Here is a 24,879-nt window from a genome sequence, read left to right as displayed (position 1 = left end):
CAGCATATTGGAGGGTTTTGGCCATGAAAAGAAGGAAGGAAATAGAATGATGGCCACAAAAGAACAGTGTAGCTAAGAGATTTTTTTGGAAATTGAGAGACCCAAGTATATGTTAGAAAACTTCTCATGAAAGTAAAGGTGAAGAAAATTAATTCATTTGACTTGGAAATGAATTGTTTAGACCCAGTGGTATCTTAAAACCCCAGAAACCCTATCTCTTCAGTGCCCTAGCCCCATCTCTAATACTGTATGTGGTTGGTTACTGATTGTTAGTATTCAGAGCTTCAGTTCAACTCAGCAAACAGTAGTTGAGCATTTGTTGTGCGCTGTGTAGAGTTCTAGGACTGTAAAAATAATTAAGATGCCTTCTCCCCAGCTGAGCAATGCAGAAGGTAGGCAGGCTTTCGCATATTCCAGCAACCAGTATTTTCTCTTGTTTTATTTACTGTAGTTCCTAATGAGACTGAGATTTTCCAAATAGAGAATTCGAATTCTGGCTTTGCTTTTTCAAACACTGACACTCATTGACTCTTTTCTCTTCAACCCCAATTCTGATTTGTTTCCTTCTCCTCCTGGATGTTTGCTTCCACTCCAGGATTACTTGTTACTAGACGCCTTGCTGCAGCATTTCCCTTGCTGCAGTATCTTTGAAGGTTTAATGGGGTCATAGGAAAAGTTATTTAAGATTATTGGGTAGATGTAGATTTTAGACCAAGTTAAACAAGTTGTTGTTTTCAGTAGTGTTACTATGCTTAGTGTATGATGCCTTGAGAATCATACCAGGACTTCTGGACAGAGATCCCTTTCAGGGAAGTCTACAAAGTCAAAATTATTTTTTTGATCCTATTAAGACATTATTTGCTTTTTTCACTCCCTCTTGCAAGTGTAAAATGGAATTTTCCAGCATCTCAGCATCTACGTGACATGTGATATCACAGTAGATTGGATGCAGAAGCACTTAGGAAAATGCATAAAACTATGTTAACTTACAATGGGTATTGTTATTTTGAAATGAATTTTCAAATATGTATTTTTACAGCTTCTCAGTTTTTTTTTCTAGTTTGGTATATCCATCATTATATATAACCCCATAACCAAAAGTTCTTTGGGCTGTTTAGTAGTTTTTCAAGAATGTAAACAGGACCAAGTAAGTTGAGAGTCCTTGGCATAGGGAATCTAGGGAATCTCTTGAGAGTTTTCCCTAGACTTTGGCTACAGACCATTTCTTCAGTGGCACATCTTACTGGATTTTTGTTCTGCAGGATGAACAGTAGGAAACACTGCCCTACCAGTCTTGTTGGGTGGGTTCATTGTGGTTTTGGACCTCAAATACAAAGTTAAGTTTTATTCATCAGTTCTTGGCAAAGCCTTGCTCTTAATTTTTGTTCCCTTTCATCCCTGATGGTCACTCCCATCCCTTCCTGCATTCTGAAGAACATTAGTTCCTAGAAGTATCTTGTATGCCTTGAGTGACAAACGACGAGCCAGTCAGTTGAGAATACTTATACAAGGCTAACTAATTTTTTCTTTTTTTTTTTAAAGATAAGAAATGCATATAAATAGAAGTTATAATTTTGTCTTCTATGTCCCTATGACTTGTATTGTATATTCCGTGGCGCTCACTCATGCCTTTCTGGACCAACACTGTATTAGGTGCCTGTTTATGCTTATTTCACTTGGTTGGTTCACAGATTGGTCTGGTACTAGTCTCTTTTCCTTCTTTAACCTCTTAAAGGCCTTCACTAGTTCTTAAAAAAAATAGAATGTTTTCAAAACTTTTCAGATTCAATACCAAATTATTTACTCAATTATCAAGCACCCCACTCTGTGAAAGATACCCTCGGAAGTATTCTGGACAGAATCAAGATATAATAGATATCATTCCTGCCCTCACACACTACAGTCACCTCAAATTGAAGCATCAGTAAATAGTGAAGGAGAAATTTGCTGCAATGCCATGTTTTCAGACGTATTTTCATTGTATGATCCATCTCTTATTTATGTGTTGATTCACTGTTCGGGGGGAGATTTTTCACCTTGCTTAAAAGTAATGTAAGTTTAAGATTTCTCATTTCCAGAAAGCCCTATTTTTGGTTATAAATTATGGCTTATTGTAACTAACTGAGTTTTAGGTTTTTCGATTTTTTTTCTTGCTTTTTAGTAATGCCACGTGTCTGGGCATTTACAAAAATGTTACCATTTAGTCTGTAATTACCAAGTTATTAAAATCCATAAATATTCATTAATTTTTTTCTAGGTTGCAATAAAAATAATTGACAAAACTCAGTTGAATCCAACAAGTCTCCAAAAGGTAAGCTTTGTCCAGTATACATTATTTTAAAATAATTTTCAGTGCTAATTGCCATCTAATTTATCCTTTAAATACCTCAACTGTTAATTTTATTTATTATACTTAGTGTTGTAAAGGCTCCTATTGTTCAGATGAATGTAACTTAAATATGGTATTATATAAAAAGTGGTTGGCTTTTTTTCCTTCAGTTGAAGATAGAAGAAAAAATATTTTTATGTAATTGGGATTATGCAAATTTGTGAATCTTTCTGATTGATAAAACTGAGATCTTGAAAGTCAGCGCTTTGATTTCATTAAACAAGAGTTTAAAACAGGGCCATGTCCAATTAAGGAGTGATGATGAATTAATGTCAAAGGAACATGTAAAACTGAATGAGTTGAAAACACATTTGTAATGCACTGTTGTTGTTTGTACTGTCTTAGTTCAGACGTTCTTAACTATGGTGCATGTTAGGGACACCTGGGCAGTTTTGGAAACCCATGATGCCTGGACCACAGTAGATTTTATTGCTTGAGATAGGGCCTGGGCATGGGTATTTCAGTAGTGCAGTAGCAAATGATTAATGATTTTCATAATAAGATCCTTCAGTATTTTATAATTTTGCACACCCTTTTTATACACTTTATTTGGTTTCTAGATTTGGCCTATAGTAACTGTAGGGGTACAGGCACTTTACTTTTTTGTTTGTTTGTTTGTTTGTTTGTTTGTTTGTTTGTTGCATGGGCAGGCACCGGGAATTGAACCTGAGTCTCTGGCATGGCAGGCGAGAACTCTGCCTGCTGAGCCACTGTGGCCCAGCCAGGGTAGAGGCACTTTAAATTAGGAACAGGAGATTTTGAATTTAAGTCCTGGCTCTGCCACTTGGGTGAATATCTAACTTTAGCAAGTCACCTTTCTGGACCTTGGGTTTCTCATCTGTGAAATGAAGCACATTTTGTCCTCTAACAGTTGAATGTATTAATGAAGAATGCATATAAAAGAGCTTTGTAAACTGCAAAGCCCTGCACAGTTGTAAGCCATTATAAGTATAATGCCCTGTAGACATTCCTAAAGCAGATTTGTTATTTTCCATTTATTCATGATAATGTTGAGACCCTGCCCCATTTACTTTGTGAGGGAGGAGAGGGAGCTAGATCTTATTTTGCACTAAAAATGCTATTTAAACAAATAGTCCTTTGTGCACCTTAAGTCTGTAGTATCACTAGAACCTCAGGGGTTCTCAGTAGTGCATGGAACTGGTCCAAAAATTCTAGTCCTTTGTTCTGAAGAATAAATTGTACCCATTTCCTTACATTTTTATCTCTTCATAGATCTAGGTAAGAACTTGATACAAATAAATAAGTAAAGGGTTATTAAGATTTTGTGTTCATCAACTAATATTAACCTGTAAACACGTTTTTGAGGAATCTGATTCAGTATTCTATGATGTTAGAAATCTTCCACTGTATTCATGTGTATCTGTACATAATTGGAATTTGAGCTGTTTTCTAGAAAGAATTTTATCATGATATTGTCTTGAGTTGATTGTAGTTTTTCTTCCCCATTTCCTTCCTTAATATTTTTGTCATGGTTTTTTAATTGCTGCTATACTTTATTTCTTATTATTACAAATTTGTCACATTATCATTTTAATTTATGGTGGATTGTCTCATTAGCATGGTAGTGTGACTATGCATATTTGCATCAAGATTAATTAGATTTTAAAATTTGTTGTGGTAATAGTTCAAGTATGAAATGTGTGTGTGTATATATATATATATATGTATATACACACACACCACAAAAGACTTATAGTGAAGCCAGACCTGTCCACGTTAATTAATAAGTAAGATATATTTTCATTTTATAGGGCGCTATTTAAAATTGTGGTTACAAGTCATATTCTTTTGTTATAAATAAGAAACACCCTTTATATATCTTTCTCAAATCTTTTTTCACTGAGTTCCTTCGCCAGGGACAGGACAGAATGTGCATGGAGTCTTGCCTGTCCCCTTTTGGAACAGTAGTTCTTGCAACATTTTTCCTTTCTTGTTATTGTTCACAGCTGTATTACACTTGTATCAGGAACACCTCTCATTAATAGAGTGATTTTAATCTTGGAGCTGCAGGTTCTACAAGGGCAGTAAAACAGTGATACACTGGGGGAAAAATGCAGTCTTAAGAAGTTGTTAACATGATTTATAGAATAAATTGAAACTACCTACCCCCATTCTGAAAACCGTATAAACCCATTTTGAAACCCCAAGAAGTCCTGGAATGTAGAAATGCCCTTTTTTTTATTTCAGAGGAAGCATTGTAGGTCGTTTTGCTTAGTATCATTCTGGGATTACATTCTAAATGATTAATAACTGGTTACAGCATGGTTGTAGTATGCAATTAAAATCACTAAGTGAATAAGTCACTTAACCTCCCTATATCTTTCACAATTTCCTCCACCTGTAATATGGAAATAATAGCACCTTATAGGGTTGTAGTGAGAATTAAGTAAGTTATCATTTGAAAACACTTAGAATAGGCTTGAATAATGCCAAGTACATAGTGAGCATTAAATGTTTGCCATGATTATGTGCCCTACTGTCTTAGCTAGGGTTCTCTCTAGAGGAACAGAATCAGCAGGAGATATCTGTAAATAAAAAAATTTTTAAAGTGTCTCATGTAACTGTGGAAATGTAGAGTTCAAGGTCTGTAGGGCAGGCTGTGAGCTGGCAGCTCCAATGAAGGTCCTCAACGAACTCTCAGGAGAGGCTGGCTGGCTGAAGCAGAAAGAGTGATTGTCTCTTCTGAGTCCTCCTTAAAAACCTTCTGGTGATTAGATTAAGCATCGTTCATTGCAGAGGACATTCCCTTAGCTGATTGCAGTCCCCATAGAAAATACGTTAAGCTTAAGAACTGAATGATAGATTCTTGGCCAGGTCTCTTCTGTAGAACTTAGTTGCAGTAGATTACTTCTGATAATAACTGCTAACTTTGAGCATTTAATATATGCTGGGCACAGTAGTAAACTGTTTTTCACCTGTATGAATTTATTTAATCTTTGCGACTTCACAAGATAGGTTCTGTTATTCAAGGAGATTAAGTAACTTCCCCTGACTAGTAAGTGATGAATGCATAGATAGTCATCCTATGATACATGTAGCTAGCATTGATTCAAGCATTAATGAATTCTAAATGAAAACACACTCGTCCCAGCTCTGGTGATCAAGAACTTGTGGTAACATTCTAGGATCACTATTTTATATTAGTTACATAGGATAGGAATTCATTGTCACTAGATATTGGAGTGTGTCTTCCTTGCTTTTATAGACTTATAGGTGTTATCAGACTTTTCCACAATAATATTACCATCTTCATGTTTCAGTGAGGAAACAGCCTCTGAGAAGTTGATATAGCCCAACTCTAGCTAGTAAGTGATGGAGCAAAGAGGTGAATCTTGGTCTAACTCCACAGTAGGAACTCTTTTCTACTCCATTTTGCTGTCTGACTGTAGGTTGTTAAATTAGGAGACTTTCTCTAAATCAGGATTTATAAAAACTCGGATGGGAACTAATCTTAGGTTTTCCTTGATAATAGCTATAAAGAAGTTGACTAATAGTTTCAAGTTTGGGGGAATGTTTCAAGTACTTGAGAGAAGTCGGCCTTGTGCCTAGCTCCCTCTCTGTATACACTGACAAGCTTTGCTTTTTGTCTTCCTCTGAACCAGGCTTTGCAGTGTGCTTTGATGGGTCAGATAAGCAAACTGGTGTGGCAGGCAGTAAGGTTTTACCTAGGCCTCCAAGGGTGCAAATAGCTTCCACCAAGTGAGACAGAGTGGAAAAAAAGAGTGGGTACTCTGTGAATGTCCATGGTAGAATTGCATACCCAGTCCAAAGGAACCACACCAACAGGCCATGGGGGCCTCCAAAGGCATAGGACAGTTCAGGGCCTTGGGTTGGAGGAAGATGGATTGGGGGCTTACATTGGGCCACATCGGAAGGATTTTGAATACCATGGCTCTTATAAAAATACGGGCATCGGTGTATAGTAAACTTTTCACTGATTTCCTAACTTTCTCCTGGTTTCTTTTGACTAAGATTTTGTTATCTTAGAGATATTCAGTCTTCTTGGTTGTGGAAACGTAATTGTTACCACATATCGATTTAAGCAGCAGTATTTTTATAAACTGGAACTGCTTAATTAAAAACAACTATGTAACATGCAACGGGATAATTAAAAATGTTTTTTTAAATGTGTTTAAGTTATCTGGTTAGCCTAGCCAGCCTTAAATACCTCTGTGAGTGGAAGCACACTCCTTCCCACGCATCTTGTTCCAATGTTGGACAGCTCTAGTTATGAGATTTTTTTTTTCTTTGCATTAACATCTGCCTTCTAGAAACTTACACCACTCTTTTCTGTCCTACCACATGAAACTATAAAGGTTAAATCTACCTCTCTGAATGTAGCCAGCCCTTGGAGGTTGCTACTTTGGATCTTTTTTATTGTCCCTTCTCTTTGGTCACCCAGAGGAATTGCCCTCAAGATAGGACTAATTCCATCGAAGAATTAAGAAGACTTTTTCTTGACCAAAGGAGGAAACAGAGAAATCAGACAAAATAAAGTATCAGTGGCTGAGATTTCAAACAGAGTTGAGCGGTTATCCTGGAGGTTATTCTTACGCATTATATAATGGTTTATGGTGTATTGGAGTAGCTAAGGAGAAGTACCTGAAAATGTAGAGCTGTGTTCTAGTAGCCTTGTTTCTTGAAGATGATTGGATTAATGATAGAGCTTTTACAGTGTGACTGTGTGATAGTGAAAACCTTGTGTCTGATGTTCCGTTTATCTAGAGTAAAGACAGATGAGAAAAATTATGGATTAAAAAAATAATAGGGGGAACAAAGGTTAAAATAAATTGGGTAGATCGTAATACTAGTACTCAGTGAGCGGGAGGGACAAGGGGTGTGGTATGTATGAATTTTTTCTTTATTTCTTTTTCTGGAGTGATACAAATGTTCTAAAAGATGATCATGGTGATGAATACACAACTATGTGATGATATTGTGAGCTATTGATCATACACAATGTATGAATATTTGTACATTAAGAATGTCTGTGTTTCGAGGACTTCCTGGAAGATGGCGGCTTAGTAAGACGCGCGGATCTTAGTTTCTTCTCCAGGACACCTACTAGGGGAGTAGAAACGATACAGAAAGCGCCCAAAGCCACAACAGAGATAAAAAAGACAGCGTACCCCATCCTGGAACGGCTGGCTGGCTGAGAGAAGCAGCTCGGGTGAGATCGCCGAGGCGCGCGGGCCTTACCGGGCGGGGTGGCAAGCGGCCGGAGTTACTCCCTTCCCCCTTCCCGGGCCGGCTGGGAGAATTGGAGAGGCGGTCCCCTGAAACCAAGGCGGCTGGCGCCCACACCACGCGCAGCCCCCGGACCAACTGAGAGAATTGGATCGGAAACCCCCAGGCCGCGGAGAACGGTGACCCCGTGACTCCCGGGGAACGTGCACTCTCTCGGGCGGGCCGCTGCCGCTGGCGCCCTCCCGCCACGCTTGTTGCCCAGGGCCGACTAGGAAATTCGGACGGGCTCTTTCCCTGGCTGCGGCGACCAGCAACCCTCCCTGCGTTCGGACACCCTCCCTGCGTTTGGACCCTGGGCCGGCTCAAGCCGCTTCGGCTAGCGAACCCCCAGGACGGCGAGAGTTTTCCAAAGTTTAAGGTCCCACAGCACCTTTTACTGGTGGGACCCGCAGACAAACGTGTGCCACGAGCGCCACCTACTGGGCAGGATAAGAAAAACAGAACCCAGAGATTTCACAGAAAAATATTACAACCTTGCTGGGTCCAACACCAAGAGAAATCTGAATAAATGCCCAGACGCCAGCAGCAGAAGATAACTGTCCACGCTCAAAAGATTGAGAATATGGCTCAGTCAAAGGAACAAACCAATAGCTCAAATGAGACACAAGAGCTGAGACAACTAATGCTGAATATACGAACAGAAATGGAAAACCTCTTCAAAAATGAAATCGATAAATTGAGGGAGGACATGAAGAGGACATGGGCTGAACATAAAGAAGAAATAGAAAAACTGAAAAAACAAATCGCAGAACTTATGGAAGTGAAGGATAAAGTAGCAAACATAGAAAAAATAATGGATAGCTACAATGATAGATTTAAAGAGACAGAAGATAGAATTAGTGAATTGGAGGATGGAACATCTGAATTCCAAAAAGAAACAGAAACTATAGGGAAAAGAATGGAAAAATTTGAACAGGGTATCAGGGAACTCAAGGACAATATGAACCGCACAAATATACGTGTTGTGGGTGTCCCAGAAGGAGAAGAGAAGGGAAAAGGAGGAGAAAAACTAATGGAAGAAATTATCACTGAAAATTTCCCAACTCTTATGAAAGACCTAAAATTACAGATCCAAGAAGTGCAGCGCACCCCAAAGAGATTAGACCCAAATAGGCGTTCTCCAAGACACTTACTAGTTAGAATGTCAGAGGTCAAAGAGAAAGAGAAGATCTTGAAAGCAGCAAGAGAAAAACAATCCATTACATACAAGGGAAACCCAATAAGACTTTGTGTAGATTTCTCAGCAGAAACCATGGAAGCTAGAAGACAGTGGGATGATATATTTAAAATACTAAAAGAGAAAAACTGCCAACCAAGACTCCTATATCCAGCAAAATTATCCTTCAAAAATGAGGGAGAAATTAAAACATTCTCAGACAAAAAGTCACTGAAAGAATTTGTGACCAAGAGACCAGCTCTGCAAGAAATACTAAAGGGAGCACTAGAGTCAGATACAAAAAGACAGAAGAGAGAGATATGGAAAAGAGTGTAGTAAGAAGGAAAATCAGATATGATATATATAATACAAAAGGCAAAATGTTAGAGGAAAATATTATCCAAACAGTAATAACACTAAATGTCAATGGACTGAATTCCCCAATCAAAAGACATAGATTGGCAGAATGGATTAAAAAACAGGATCGTTCTATATGCTGTCTACAGGAAACACATCTTAGACCCAAAGATAAACATAGGTTGAAAGTGAAAGGTTGGGAAAAGATATTTCATGCAAATAACAACCAGAAAAGAGCAGGAGTGGCTATACTAATACCCAACAAATTAGACTTCAAATGTAAAACAGTTAAAAGAGACAAAGAAGGACACTATATGCTAATAAAAGGAACAATTAAACAAGAAGACATAACAATCATAAATATTTACGCACCGAATCAGAATGCCCCAAAATACGTGAGGAATATACTGCAAACACTGAAAAGGGAAATAGACTCATATACCATAATAGTTGGAGACTTCAACTCACCACTCTCATCAATGGACAGAACATCTAGACAGAGGATCAACAAAGAAATAGAGAATCTGAATATTACTATAAATGAACTAGACTTAATAGACATTTATAGGACATTACATCCGACAACAGCAGGATACACCTTTTTCTCAAGTGCTCATGGATCATTCTCAAAGATAGACCATATGCTGGGTCACAAAGCAAGTCTTAACAAATTTAAAAAGATTGAAATCTTACACAACACTTTCTCGGACCATAAAGGAATGATGTTGGAAATCAATAATAGGCAGAGTGCCAGAAAATTCACAAATACGTGGAGGCTCAACAACACACTCCTAAACAACGACTGGGTCAAAGAAGAAATTGCAAGAGAAATTGGCAAATACCTCGAGGCGAATGAAAATGAAAACACAACATATCAAAACTTATGGGACGCAGCAAAGGCAGTGCTAAGAGGGAAATTTATTGCTCTAAATGCCTATATCAGAAAAGAAGAAAAGGCAAAAATTCAGGAATTAACTATCCATTTGGAAGAACTGGAGAAAGAACAGCAAGCTAACCCCAAAGCAAGCAAAAGGAAAGAAATAACAAAGATTAGAGCACAAATAAATGAAATTGAAAACATGAAAACAATAGAGAAAATCAATAAGGCCAGAAGTTGGTTCTATGAGAAAATCAATAAGATTGATGGGCCCTTAGCAAGATTGACAAAAAGAAGAAGAGAGAGGATGCAAATAAATAAGATCAGAAATGGAAGAGGAGACATAACTACTGACCTCACAGAAATAAAGGAGGTAATAACAGGATACTATGAACAACTTTACGCTAATAAATACAACAATTTAGAGGAAATGGACGGGTTCCTGGAAAGACATGAACAACCAACTTTGACTCAAGAAGACATAGATGACCTCAACAAACCAATCACAAGTAAAGAAATTGAATTAGTCATTCAAAAGCTTCCTAAAAAGAAAAGTCCAGGACCAGATGGCTTCACATGTGAATTCTACCAATCGTTCCAGAAAGAATTAGTACCAATTCTCTTCAAACTCTTCAAAAAAATCGAAGTGGAGGGAAAACTACCTAATTCATTCTATGAAGCCAACATCACCCTCATACCAAAACCAGGCAAAGATATTACAAAAAAAGAAAACTACAGACCAATCTCTCTAATGAATACAGATGCAAAAATCCTCAATAAAATTCTAGCAAATCGTATCCAACAACACATTAAAAGAATTATACATCATGACCAAGTAGGATTCATCCCAGGTATGCAAGGATGGTTCAACATAAGAAAATCAATTAATGTAATACACCATATCAACAAATCAAAGCAGAAAAATCACATGATCATCTCAATTGATGCAGAGAAGGCATTCGACAAGATTCAACATCCTTTCCTGTTGAAAACACTTCAAAAGATAGGAATACAAGGGAACTTCCTTAAAATGATAGAGGGAATATATGAAAAACCCACAGCTAATATCATCCTCAATGGGGAAAAATTGAAAACTTTCCCCCTAAGATCAGGAACAAGACAAGGATGTCCACTATCACCACTATTATTCAACATTGTGTTGGAGGTTCTAGCCAGAGCAATTAGACAAGAAAAAGAAATACAAGGCATCAAAATTGGAAAGGAAGAAGTAAAACTATCACTGTTTGCAGACGATATGATACTATATGTCGAAAACCCGGAAAAATCCACAACAAAACTACTAGAGCTAATAAATGAGTACAGCAAAGTAGCAGGCTACAAGATCAACATTCAAAAATCTGTAGCATTTCTATACACTAGTAATGAACAAGCTGAGGGGGAAATCAAGAAACGAATCCCATTTACAATTGCAACTAAAAGAATAAAATACCTAGGAATAAATTTAACTAAAGAGACAAAAAACCTATATAAAGAAAACTACAAAAAACTGCTAAAAGAAATCACAGAAGACCTAAATAGATGGAAGGGCATACCGTGTTCATGGATTGGAAGACTAAATATAGTTAAGATGTCAATCCTACCTAAATTGATTTACAGATTCAATGCAATACCAATCAAAATCCCAACAACTTATTTTTCAGAAATAGAAAAACCAATAAGCAAATTTATCTGGAAGGGCAGGGTGCCCCGAATTGCTAAAAACATCTTGAGGAAAAAAAACGAAGCTGGAGGTCTCGCGCTGCCTGACTTTAAGGCATATTATGAAGCCACAGTGGTCAAAACAGCATGGTATTGGCATAAAGATAGATATATCGACCAATGGAATCGAATAGAGTGCTCAGATATAGACCCTCTCATCTATGGACATTTGATCTTTGATAAGGCAGTCAAGCCAACTCACCTGGGACAGAGCAGTCTCTTCAATAAATGGTGCCTAGAGAACTGGATATCCATATGCAAAAGAATGAAAGAAGACCCATCTCTCACACCCTATACAAAAGTTAACTCAAAATGGATCAAAGATCTAAACATTAGGTCTAAGACCATAAAACAGTTAGAGGAAAATGTTGGGAGATATCTTATGGATCTTACAACTGGAGGCGGTTTTATGGACCTTAAACCTAAAGCAAGAGCACTGAAGAAGGAAATAAATAAATGGGAACTCCTCAAAATTAAACACTTTTGTGCATCAAAGAACTTCATCAAGAAAGTAGAAAGACAGCCTTCACAATGGGAGACAATATTTGGAAATGATATATCAGATAAAGGTCTAGTATCCAGAATTTATAAGAGATTGTTCATCTCAACAACAGAAAGACAGCCAACCCAATTACAAAATGGGAAAAAGACTTGAACAGACACCTCTCAGAAGAGGAAATACGGATGGCCAAGAGGCACATGAAGAGATGCTCAATGTCCCTGGCCATTAGAGAAATGCAAATCAAAACCACAATGAGATATCATCTCACACCCACCAGAATGGCCATTATCAACAAAACAGAAAATGACAAGTGCTGGAGAGGATGCGGAGAAAGAGGCACACTTATCCACTGTTGGTGGGAATGTCAAAGGGTGCAACCACTGTGGAAGGCAGTTTGGCGGTTCCTCAAAAAGCTGAATATAGAATTGCCATACGACCCAGCAATACCATTGCTAGGTATCTACTCAAAGGACTTAAGGGCAAAGACACAAACGGACATTTGCACACCAATGTTTATAGCAGCATTATTTACAATTGCAAAGAGATGGAAACAGCCAAAATCTCCATCAACAGAAGAGTGGCTAAACAAACTGTGGTATATACATACGATGGAATATTATGCAGCTTTAAGACAAGATAAACTTACGAACCATGTAATAACATGGATGGACCTAGAGAATATTATGCTGAGTGAATCCAGCCAAAAACTAAAGGTCAAATACTGTATGGTCCCATTGATGTGAACGGACATTCGAGAATAAACTTGAAATATGTCATTGGTAACAGAGTTCAGCAGGAGTTAGAAACAGGGTAAGACAATGGGTAATTGAAGCTGAAGGGATACAGACTGTGCAACAGGACTAGATACAAAAACTCAAAAATGGACAGCACAATAATACCTAATTGTAAAGTAATCATGTTAAAACACTGAATGAAGCTGCATCTGAGCTATAGGTTTTGTTTGTTTTGTTTTGTTTGATTTTACTATTATTACTTTTATTTTTTCTCTATATTAACATTCTATATCTTTTTCGGTTATGTTGCTAGTTCTTCTAAACCAATGCAAATGTACTAAGAAATGATGATCATGCATCTATGTGATGATGTTAAGAATTAATGATTGCATATGTAGAATGGTATGATCTCTAAATGTTGGGTTAATTTCTTTTTTTCCGTTAATTAAAAAAAAAAAAAAAGAGAAGGGATAATTGGAGCTGAAGGGATACAGACTGTACAACGGGACTGGATATAAAAACTCAGAAATGGACAGCACAATACTACCCAATTGTAATGCAATTATGTTAAAACACTGAATGAAGCTGCATGTGAGGTATAGGTTTTTTGTTTTTGTTTTTTTTGTTTTTTTTCTTTCTATTATTGTTTTAATTCTTATTCAGTTGTCTTTTTATTTCTTTTTCTAAATCGATGCAAATGTACTAAGAAATGATGAATATGCAACTATGTGATGTTATTAAGAATTAGTGATTGTACATGTAGAATGGAATGATTTCTAATTGTTTTGTTAATTCTTTTTTTAATTAATAAAAAAATGCACAAAAAAAGAAAACAAAACAAAACAAACAAAAAAAAAGAATGTCTGTGTTTGTTGTTTTATCAATAAAAACGTTTTTAAAAAATTTAAAAATGAATAGGCCTCGTTCATTGCATAGTTAAATTTATTTTTTTTTTACTTATCTGAATTTGTTTGGTTCCAGTTAAACTTCATTTAATTGGTTTTCTGCCATAAATCTGGTGTTTGGAAATATTTATTTAATAATAATTTTGTATCTGTTGCCACTTTTAGTTTGAAACTCTCTGAATTGAATAAGGATGTCTTCATCCAATTAAAATGAAAATATTCACCAAGACAGAGACAACGCCCATCAATAGAGAAATCCATCCTTCTAAGTTTATACCACTGACCTAATAGTAAGCAATTCTTGAGTAAGATTCAACCACCATTCTTTTTTAATGCAATTTTATTGAGATATATTCACATGTCATATAATCATCCAAACTATATAGTCAGTGCCACAATCAATTTTAGAGCATTTTCATTATGCCAAAAATAAATAAATAAATAAAAATGAAAAAGAAAACCCAAAACATCCTCTTATCCCCCCACATTATTTATTTATTTATCTTTAGTTTTTTAGTTATCTACCCATACACTGGATTAAGGAAGTGTCAGTCACAAGGTTTTCACAAAACACAGTCACACCATAAAAGCTATAGAGTTATACAGTCATTGTCAAGAATCAGAGCTACAGGATTACAATTCAGCCATTTCAGATATTTCCTTCTAGCTATTCTAATATACTAAAAACTGAAAGAAATATCTATATAATGCATAAGGATAACCTCCAGGATGACCTCTTGCCTCTATTTGAAATCTCTTAGCCACTGAAACTTTATTTTGTTTCATTTCTTTTTCCCCTTTTGGTTAAGAAGGCCTTCTCAGTCCCACGATTCCAGGGCCAGGCTCATCGCTGGGAGTCATGTCCCACATGTCCAGGGAGATTTACACCTCTAAGAGTCATGTCACACATAGGAGGACGGGTAATGAGTTTATTTGCAAAGTTGACTTTGAAAGAGAGACCACATCTGAGCAACAAAAGAGTCAACCACTATTATTGAATCCAGAGTTTTTATAAGAGAAAAAGAGAAATCTCTGTGGTTTTAAATTTTAATCAAATTTACTGAAGGAATAAAAAAGAATGAACATTAAATTTAAGTATTTACAAAATACACAGTAGGTTCCCAGGTATTGATTGATGTATTGACTGCAGATTTTTTTTTATCAGGGTTTTTTTTGGGGAAATTCTACTTACAACCACCTCTGTCTATTTTCTTTTTAAAGCCAGTGTTTGTTTTGGAGCCATTACTAATACTTAGAGCTCAGTAGCAGTAGTGGCCTTTTTTAGGCAGCCCAGGGAATTTTGGTTCTGGCACTAATCAGGAAACTGTATAATTTGAAGGCACAGAGAACTAGTTCATGTTTTCCACATGGATTATAATGAAACTGCTTTTACTGCTATCATCACCAGGTTATTTAGGTCCTGTTGCTTCAGCCTTTCTAACCAGTAGTTTTTGCCTCAGGCTGTGTATCACAGTCATTAATTTTTTTTTTAAATCTTCACTGCCCATATTAAGACAATATTAGGGAAAATAAATGAAAAAAACTAGCAATGAATAGCAGCATTAAGCATGCAATTTAGAAATAAGGCAGTAAATTCCAAAACAAATCATTATAAAAGAGTTGAAAAAAAAAGAGTTGAAAGTGTTTGCCATTGTTAATGGGGATTGAGAATACGGTGGGGTATTTTACATTATATAACTTGACCTTAATAGATATGTAGATGTACTGCCTGTATAAACAAATTAAAATCCAAATTGATAGACCCTTCAGGAGTGTGGTAGAGGAGAAGTGTAAGTACGTCTGGGAGGGTTTAAGAAAGGTAAATCCAAAGTAGCAAGGCACAGACAATGTCCAAAATTAAAAATCAAGGAAGAAGCACATAGAGCCCAGAATGGGAGTGAGGCTTGTAATTCCACATAGTTTAATGTCATCCCTGGATACATCCCAGGGTATGTTGGGCAAATAATTAAAAAGTATTGACAAGGTCCCATGAGGGATGGGAGAAAAAATATGGAACTATTAAGCTTTACCATTGGGGAAATCCCTGATACTGTCTCAAACATTAGGGACTCCCAAGTCAGTAGGCTAAGCCCTTGATCTTGGGCTTGCTCTTTAAAAGCTTGTTTCTGTAGCAGAGAAGCTAAGCCTACTTATAGTTATGCCTGAGAGTTACTTCCAGAAAACTTCTAACCATTTTTGCTTAGAGGTGGTAGATGTGGCCTTTCTCTTTAGAAGCCTAACTCTGCCAGGAAAATCATTATCCTCCCCCCTATGTGGGACATGACTTCGAGGAATGAACCTGGCCGTGGCACCAGAATCGACAGCAGTCCATTGTGGGATTGACAATACCTTCCTAATCAAAAGGGGGGGAAAATGTAACAAAATAAGGTATCAGTGGTTCAAATAGAATCGAGAGGCTCTTCTGACGGCCAGTCTTTCATAAGGTTCAGGTAGATATTGCTAATTACAATGGTTTGCCAAACCCTAACCAAAACTATTCCTGTTAACCCTAAAGATAGAGCTCTATCTGAAATTCTACAAAAATTTCACACGCTGTGATTACTTCCCAGAAACCTAAAACTTTCAGATGGTTTCTAGGCCAGATAAGTTCCTGAAACCCAGAGGGGCCAATCTCTTTAAGAACATCGTCTAGTTCTAACCCCCTATCCCCTATTATCAACACCCCTTTCCAACATGAAAAAGTTAGAATGGTAGCCCAAATACCCCTAAAGATTTGGAGAAAGATCCAAAGTGAAGTACAAGTTATAACAGAGAAGATAGGGTTTAACAAATGAGTATGACTGTCAAATCATTATATTCATATTTCTTTTAGTCTCCAGTGTCTTGGAGCAGCTAGAAGGAAAAAGCAAAAATTGTGGAACTATAACCCTATGAAACTCTGAAATCTGTTCTATAACTACTCGTTACAGTGTACTTTGTACCTTATTGCTTTTTTGTTTGTACATTATATATATCACAATACAAAAATGTTTTAGAAAAAGCAAGGAAGCAATGATACACATATATGTAGGGAGACATTTAAAAAATCAAGAAAGCACTATATTTTAACATTAGAAATAAATAGGTAAACATTAGGTGAAATAGCTAAAGAAGTTGAAGGTGTTGCTTCTTGGCAAAGAGGAAGGAGGTAAAGGTAGATTTGAACAAGTAACCAACATTGTCTGCTATGGCACAGGCTTCTTGCATATATAAAAAGTTTTGAAAATCGATAAGAAACGGGGATACCATAACCTAATAGAAAAGTAATCAAAGGTATACTTAGGCAATTAAGGATAGGTGGTCAGTATTCAAATAAAATGTTCACCATTCCAAAAGAGACTGTTTTTTACCAATCAGATCTGCAGTGATGAGAAAATTAGTAATACATAGTGTTGACAAGTGTGGAGAAACAGGGAATCTTATATTCTCAATAATGTAAATTAATCTATTTTTAGAGAAGAAAATGGCACTAACCCTTTTTTGTAGTCACTGGACGCAACTCTCAGGGAAGCTTCTGGTGAGCAGTAAAGGCCATGCCCATTGAGGAATCCTTTGTGACTGCAGGGAAAAAGCTGAAAAATTCCCTAAAGGAGAAAAAGAAGATGAAGATAGTAGCCAGGATCACAGCATCAGAGCTGGAAGGTGAATACAAAGACACCGCAGACAGCAGAGATTCTGTAGGAAGCTGTGGATGGGAAAAGGATCAGTTTTCTTCTGATGAAACAATGGAAGCTGACAATGAGGATGATGTTGAACTCTGTGGCAAAGAATGAGAATGCTGCAGAATCTGGTTTGGGAACTAATACGGGCTTGGCAAATGCCATAACTAAGATCCTTGACAAAAAAACTCCTAAAAGTAAACCCACCATTTTGGTCAGATTCTAGAAAAGGAAAAAGAAGAGTTGCAACAAGAATAGAAAAAAGAAAACAGCTTGATCAGAAATAGGAGTGGAAAATGATATGCAGAGTAAAAGCAAGATTTTTTCAAAGACAAACAGAAATCCTCGGAGAATTGCAGCGAGGGTTGTGGTGCAATTATTTAACGCTATTCAGAAGCATCAAAAGATGTTGATGAAAAGGTTGAAGCTGGAAGCTCTATTAGAAAGCATGCTCAGTTGATACCAACAGCATCTGAGAAAGATGTATCAGTGTTCTTCAAGGAATGGATGGAAGTACAAATGAGAAAAGCTCTACTGGGAGGAACCCAAAAGCCAAACAGGCTGAAATGAAATCAGAAGAGAGCCCAGCATGGCCTACCTTATGTGATGATTTCATGATGAGAGTATCTATGAAAGACTAGACAAAGAACATGATGGGCCAGATGATAGCAGACCAGGATCTGAAAGTGACTCTGACACATGAAGTTATATAAGAAGCAAAATCGTCAGTCATTTTCTTTTTCCTGGAGAAATTCTTGATGTTGTGAAAGATGGGGAATTATAAAGATACAACTGTAAGAAAGCCAAAAGACTTTTACAAATTTTGGGGTTTCCTTTTTTCACATTAGACTTTTGTCCAACTTTATTTTCAAGCCTTAGTAAACTTTTGGTATTGTTTCTCACAACAATTCATAAAAGTAAATATTTATACTTGGCCAGCAAGATATGCAATTGCCAGGATCCTTACAAGTTTACATATTAGTCCTGGATATTGGTGTATTGATACAGTCTCATTAATGTTTCTAAAATGGCAGTACCAATTCATAAATAAATGAGCTCTTTGAAGTTAAGAAAAAAAAATGGTACTACCAAATTTGAATGCATATATGCACTTGACGTGCTCCCCCCATCCAAATGCTAGAGATCTACCCTGTCCATACATTTTCATAAGTGTGCAAAGATGTATATACAGCATTGTTCGATGTATATACAAGGTTGTTCACTGTGACGTTTGTAATAGCAGAAGTCTAGCATAACCTACATTATAGCAGCACAGTTCTAGCAAAAAAAAAAATTGCAGTGCATTCACACATATCATATCCGCCCTACTCTTCTCGAGGAGAGGGAGGGCACTGCTTTCGCTACTGTTAGATGAATGTCCTTTAATATGCAATTAGTTATCTTATGTCCCTATTATTTGTTATCTTTCTTTTTCCTGTCTTTGTTTTGATGTCACAGTGGTCCTGAGAGAATACTTAGAATCTCTCCCTTCTTAAATTTTGCCTTACCATACTGGCTTGTGTATTTGCTCAACTTTATATGACCTGGAAGATTTGTTTGCCTTTCACCCACTGGTGGCCTCAGCATGCATGATGAGAAGAGTATGGGGAGTGATTAAAATATACCAATTTTCAGCTACCTTTTTTTCCCCCTAGGAATGTCCTTTTTAGCCAAAATAAAAATTTCTTTGCTCATCCTCTACCTTTTTCTTAAAATTCAACTTAATTTGGGAAGGGGACATAGGTAACACAGTTAACATGATTCAAAGTTCAAACGTTAGAAAAAAGATTAGAAGGGAAGGTCTTCTTTCCAGCCTTTATTTCTAGTCACCCAGTTCCCTGCCCCTGTGGCAGCCTAGGTCTTCAGTTTTTGTGCGTCCTTCCATGCATATTCTGTGTATAGAAAAGCAAATACGTATTTTCTTCCCGCCCCTTTCCACAAATGCATCAACTTCTTGAAAATCCCTTCAATGTGAACTCTATGGGGTTGTGGTGGTCTCTGTCTTTGGTTTTGCCTGCGAGGGTTAGTGATTTGTCCTTCCATCCAGCTGAGATGCTGCGATTGTTAGGATAAGTGAGACAAAGAAACCTTCACTGACTTTCCAAAACAGTGTTGAGGAAAAGAAGGTATGGTACTGACCCCTATCTTCCTTCATGAAGCATTCCAGAGCTGTGACTCCTCAACATTACTCTAGGCCAAGCAGCTGTTTAATAAATAGAGATTTCTGGCCCCACTTGCAAGTCTGTGGAGCACCTGAGACTGCAGGATTGTGAAGGGTGGGGCTGGATTTGAGAACCCCTGCTCCGCAGTGTGCAGCACTGTCTGTGTCCCTCCACATTCTCCCAGACCCAAGAGGTCTATGGAGGTACCTTAGGGGCCCTTCATAGGAGGAAAGGAAAGAAGGGGCTATTGGGGTGGGTTGAATGGGGAGTGAGGTTGGACAAGGATTGGACTTCTAGTTCCGGTCACTAAAAATCTCATATTTTCAGGCTGTGGAAAGGCTAAATATCTACATGTTTTATACTTATAGTATTCTTTCTTTCCATATTTTAGGCTGATGTAACAACATGAGTATCCACATATGCTGAAACCACATCAGTTTAAATTTTAGATTTCATTTGTTGAAGAAACTTTTTCTTGAGCACTTATGTGTGCCAAAGTTTGACCAGGGGTTCAATCACATTTACCTTTACTATGCATTTTAAATCAAGTTTCATAGCACATTAGTAAAAATATAGACTAGTGATTTTTAATTGTGCCTTTTTAAAGTCCCTAGAGTCCTGAGGCCTGACAGGTAGAGAGTGATAAACAATCGATAATTGCGTGAAAAGTTCTGGAGCAGTGCTTCTGGAACCTTAATGTGACTGTAGATCACCAGGAGTTGTTACAGTGCAACTTCTATCCGGCAGGGTTGTGAGGGTCTGGGTTCTGTGTCCATGCTGCTAGCTCTAAGGCCACGCCTGGACAAGGCAAGAACCCCATTTAAAAGAAGCATCTTCTACAAACCTCCAGTTGGTAGTTGTTATGCATACATGTGGACCCCAAGATTGCCAAATGATAACAACCTAATTTTTTAGGTTTTCTCTTGTTACTTTTTAATGTTGGCAACGAATTACATTGTTGAAGAAAACATTGGTGGACCAAACAAATGGGGGCCAGCAAGCAGAATATGACTTATGGGTGCCGTTTTGCATCCTCTTTCTAGGGCTCTCAGAATTGCCAGCATTGAGGGTTGAGGGTGGGGGAATGGGGTATGAGTGCTAAGCAAGCAAGGCTCCAGGAGCCCAACCCCTGTTTTCCATCAGAGCACCTCTGTGTTTTATTTATTTGAAAGTCCATATAAGATTTATTTTCAGAGAAGGCTTTTTAATCTGAAAATCTCTGAGAACACTAATATAAATATAGGGGAACGTAATGAGAGCTTTTTTTTTTATTACCAGATATTTTTCATTACTAAGGATATATAGATTACATCAGGTTTACGATGCATGGTATTATTTTGGTATGTAAAATAATAATAGCAACCATTATTTTTGGGTACTTGCTGTGTGCCTGATGGTGAGCATTATCTGTCTCATTTATTTCTTAAAACAACTCCTTGAGAGAGGGATTCTTAATGGCCTTGATCATATAGATACTAAGTATGAAACTCACTTACCAGAGACAGACCTCCCTGTGGATGACAGGATATCAATAACCAGGAATACAAATAAAAGTGTACCATCGCAACTTGAAAGATAGTAGGAAAGAAATGAATAGATAACTATGATGGAAAACAAAGGAGACCTACTTAGGTAAGGTTTTCAGAGAATCTGAGGCTTAAGGGATGGAAAAGAGAAAAAACCCTAAGAAAGGAAAGAGCTCTGTACGTTAGGTAGGTGAGTAGAGTGGCTAGAGCTGAGGTTGGAAGAGTGAGCTGAGGCTGGATGAGGCAGAACTGCCAGGCCTTTCATTCTAAGCACAGGAGTCCAAGTTATATTGTTATTTCATCCAACTTGGAGCTTTTCTAATTTAGCAATTGGGGAAATAATTTGGAAGATTCAAATACAGCTACTCGACTGTAATAGTTGATCATCAGATAACCATATTCTTAAGCTCTGAGCTTAAATTGTTTTTCACATCTTGCCTGGGTCTGTCTCCCCATGCTCTCAATTGTTAGGTGCTGATTCAATTCTAGATTAGACCCAGAAGGCAAGGACAAGTACAGTGAGAACCTGTGATTTCTCACCAGCTTCTCACCTTCCAGGGCTCTCCCTAGACCTTGTTTCCCTAGGTGTTGAGAGGCCTAGTTCTGTCGAGATTTACCGCAGAAAGATAGCAGGACCTTGGAAAATCTTTTCATCTCCCAGGACCCTGGTTTCCTTTGTTCACAAATGAGTTAAATATGATGGCTTCTAAAAAATTTTGTGATTTTTCGGAAGTCTTCTCATATTAGCCCAGTCCCTAATGATCTGACAGTCTTCTGAATACATGGCACTTGTTTATACCACGTGGTTTATTGTTTTTCCTTACTTTGGGGGGTGATTGAGCAGTTCTGCTGGATTTGACTGGGCAGTTTACCTTCAGTTCTCACCCAAATGTTCACGAGTGTGCCTGCATTCTCCTGGTCGGTACACGAGTTTGGTCTCAAGTTGAGACCACAGAGCCTCTCTTTCTACATGTGGCCTTCCATCCTTAAAGAGGCTAGACCAATTCTTCAAACAGTGGCAACATCATTCCAAGAGAAGAGGCAGTGATGCCCAACTATTTTATCCACCCAGTGCTTCCCATTTGCTAATGTTCCATTGGCCAGAGCAAGTCACATGGCTGAGGCTAACGTCATCGCGAAGGGGGTACTCACTGTGTTAGTTGGATTCAGTTGTCAACTTGGCCAGGTGAGCATACCTAGTCTTGTTGCTGCGGACATAAGCCAATGGTACATGAACCTCATCTGTTGCCAGTTACATCTGCAGTCAGCTAGGAGGCGTGTCTGCTGCAGTGAGTGACCTTTGACTTAATTGGCTGGTGCTTAAATGAGAGATTGCAACGTAGCACAGCCTAAGCAGCTCGGCATTCCTCATCTCAGCACTTGCAGCTCAGCCCAGGCCTTTCTAGATGCAGAAAGAAGTCACCCCGGGAAAAGCTGTTGGAACTCAGGGGCCTGGAGAGAAGACCAGCAGAGACCATCCTGTGCCTTCCACAGAAGAAAGAACCTCAGTGGAAAGTTAGCTGCCCATCCTCTGAAGAACCAACAAAATAAATCCCTTTTTATTAAAAGCCAGTCCGTCTCTGGTGTGTTCCGTTCCGGCAGCTAGCAAACTAGAACAGATTTGGTACCGGAGAGTGGGGTGCTGCTGCGGTTTGCAAATACCAGATATGTTGGAACGTTTTTTGGATGGCTAAGGGGGAGATTTGGGAGGAACTGTGAAGAGATTGATGGGGAAGTCTTGTAGTGCATGAAGGGACTGTTGGTGTAAATGGAACCACTGCCAATCCTGACAAAGGAGGACACAAAAGGGAGAGATTGGAGTTCGCAGAGTGAGAACCATGGAAGTTCAGTCTGAAGCCAAGAAACCTCGGCCAGGAGAGTAAACCCACCTGTATGCGTAGAGAGGGTGAGTCTACCCTGAAGGGCGCGGATGAATCTCCCCTCTCATTGCAGTGGAAGAGTTGTGCAGCCTCATACCTTGGAAAAGGTGTAGCACGCTCCTTGGGGGACTGGGAGAGCCTGGCTGCCACCATGTGGAGGGGTTAAGTGTGTGCCCCAGAAATGGCAGAGAGCCCAGGGGTGGCCCTGATGCCTGGAGAGAGTGGAGCCCAGAGGTGGTCTCCTCGATGTTCCCCGAGGTTGATTTGGAAAGGGGCGGGCCACTGCATAGGCCCTTGGAAGGGGTGGGACTGCCACTCTCTAAAGCCGAATGATAAATGACTTTCAGACTTTGAGATCCCACGGCTCTTGCCCTGCAGGTTTTACATCTGTGTTTCTTCCAATTTCTCCCTATGGAAATGACAATCTGTATAATGTGAATATCCTCCTTTGCTTATTGGCACCGGACTTGTTTTGAGATTCACAGGTCCACAGCAAGAGAATTTTTTACATCTGTGTAAGGTGATGCTTGAAGTTTCCAAGTTGACAAGGGGTGGACATGTGTTAGTTAGATTCAGTTGTCAACTTGGCCAGGTGAGCATACCTAATCTTGTTGCTGCGGACATAAGCCAATGAACGGTAAGTGAACCTCATCTGTTGCCAATTACATCTGCAGTCAGCTAGGAGGCGTGTCTGCTGCAATGAGTGACGTTTGACTTAATTGGCTGGTGCTTCAATGAGAGATTGCAAGGTAGCACTGCTAAGCAGCTTGGCATTCCTCATCTCAGCACTTGCAGCTCAGCCCAGGCCTTTGGAGATGCAAAAATGAAAGTCACCCTGGGAAAAGCTGTTGGAACCCAGGGGCCTGGAGAGAAGACCAACAGAGACCATCCTGTGCCTTCCACGTAAGAAAGAACCTCAGTGGAAAGTTAGCTGCCTTTCCTCTGAAGAACCAACAAAATAAATCCCCTTTTATTAAAAGCCAATCCATCTCTGGTGTGTTGCATTCCGGCAGCTAGCAAACTAGAACAGTCACCAAAAGCATGAACATGTGAGGTGTGATTCATTCAGGGCATTAATGTAACCACCCACCCCAACTTTGGTGCTAAGTTACCTGCCTTCTCTAATAAGGGATTTCTTGAGGGTGGTTTTCTTCAAAATCTTTTCATATAATTTCTTAAATCATCAGTCTAATGTGCTCATGATGTAGTTTATTGGGATCATGTAAGTTTTGATTAACTAAGTTAGAATCCCTAGGTAGAAGGTTTAGTGAATCAAAGTTTAATCACAAATTATTTTGCCTAAATCTGATCTTGTTTTCAAAGTAGCAAAGTAAAATTCACACACACACACCCGTCATGGTACCTTTGCTGTTACTTATAAGATAAAATTGAAGAGTTTGGTAATAGATTATAAAGCGATCTCAGACTTAACCAAGACTTTCCTATTAGTCTTCGATATGGAATGCTAAACATTTGCAATGCATTTTTTATCCAAGAGAAAATTTAATTTTATATTGCAACAGTAGAATGTAATATTTAATAACTGTCTTGGGGGATTGTGTGTGTGTTTTTTTTTAGCTCTTCAGAGAAGTAAGAATAATGAAGATTTTAAACCATCCAAACACAGGTACTTTCTGCTTTCTTATATATTTTTGGGTCAAAATGCATTCTTTGAAAGTATGTCATAAAGCTAAACGTATATTCCAGGAATGATAGAAGCAGATTCCTTACCTGCCCCCAGCCCA

At 38.2% G+C, this 24,879-nt stretch overlaps 1 protein-coding gene and 1 pseudogene across 8 annotated transcripts in view; both read left to right on the top strand.

The window, feature by feature from the left end:
* The window catches only part of LOC143656369 (MAP/microtubule affinity-regulating kinase 3), a 124,914-nt gene that overhangs the window by 53,649 nt on the left and 46,386 nt on the right, over nucleotides 1-24,879 (top strand). For all 8 annotated transcript variants that reach the window (XM_077128452.1, XM_077128449.1, XM_077128450.1 and 5 more), the window contains exons 3-4: nucleotides 2,258-2,311; nucleotides 24,713-24,761. In XM_077128452.1, the coding sequence (XP_076984567.1) occupies nucleotides 2,258-2,311; nucleotides 24,713-24,761 (103 nt within the window). The remainder of the gene's footprint in view (nucleotides 1-2,257; nucleotides 2,312-24,712; nucleotides 24,762-24,879) is intronic.
* On the top strand, nucleotides 13,918-24,704 carry LOC143656371 (RRP15-like protein pseudogene; annotated as a pseudogene).

Source organism: Tamandua tetradactyla, chromosome 14 (genome assembly GCF_023851605.1).
Source record: "Tamandua tetradactyla isolate mTamTet1 chromosome 14, mTamTet1.pri, whole genome shotgun sequence".
NCBI classification, from domain to species: domain Eukaryota; kingdom Metazoa; phylum Chordata; class Mammalia; order Pilosa; family Myrmecophagidae; genus Tamandua; species Tamandua tetradactyla.
Note: the sequence above shows the minus strand (reverse complement) of the source record. Positions and strands in the feature narration are given on the sequence as shown.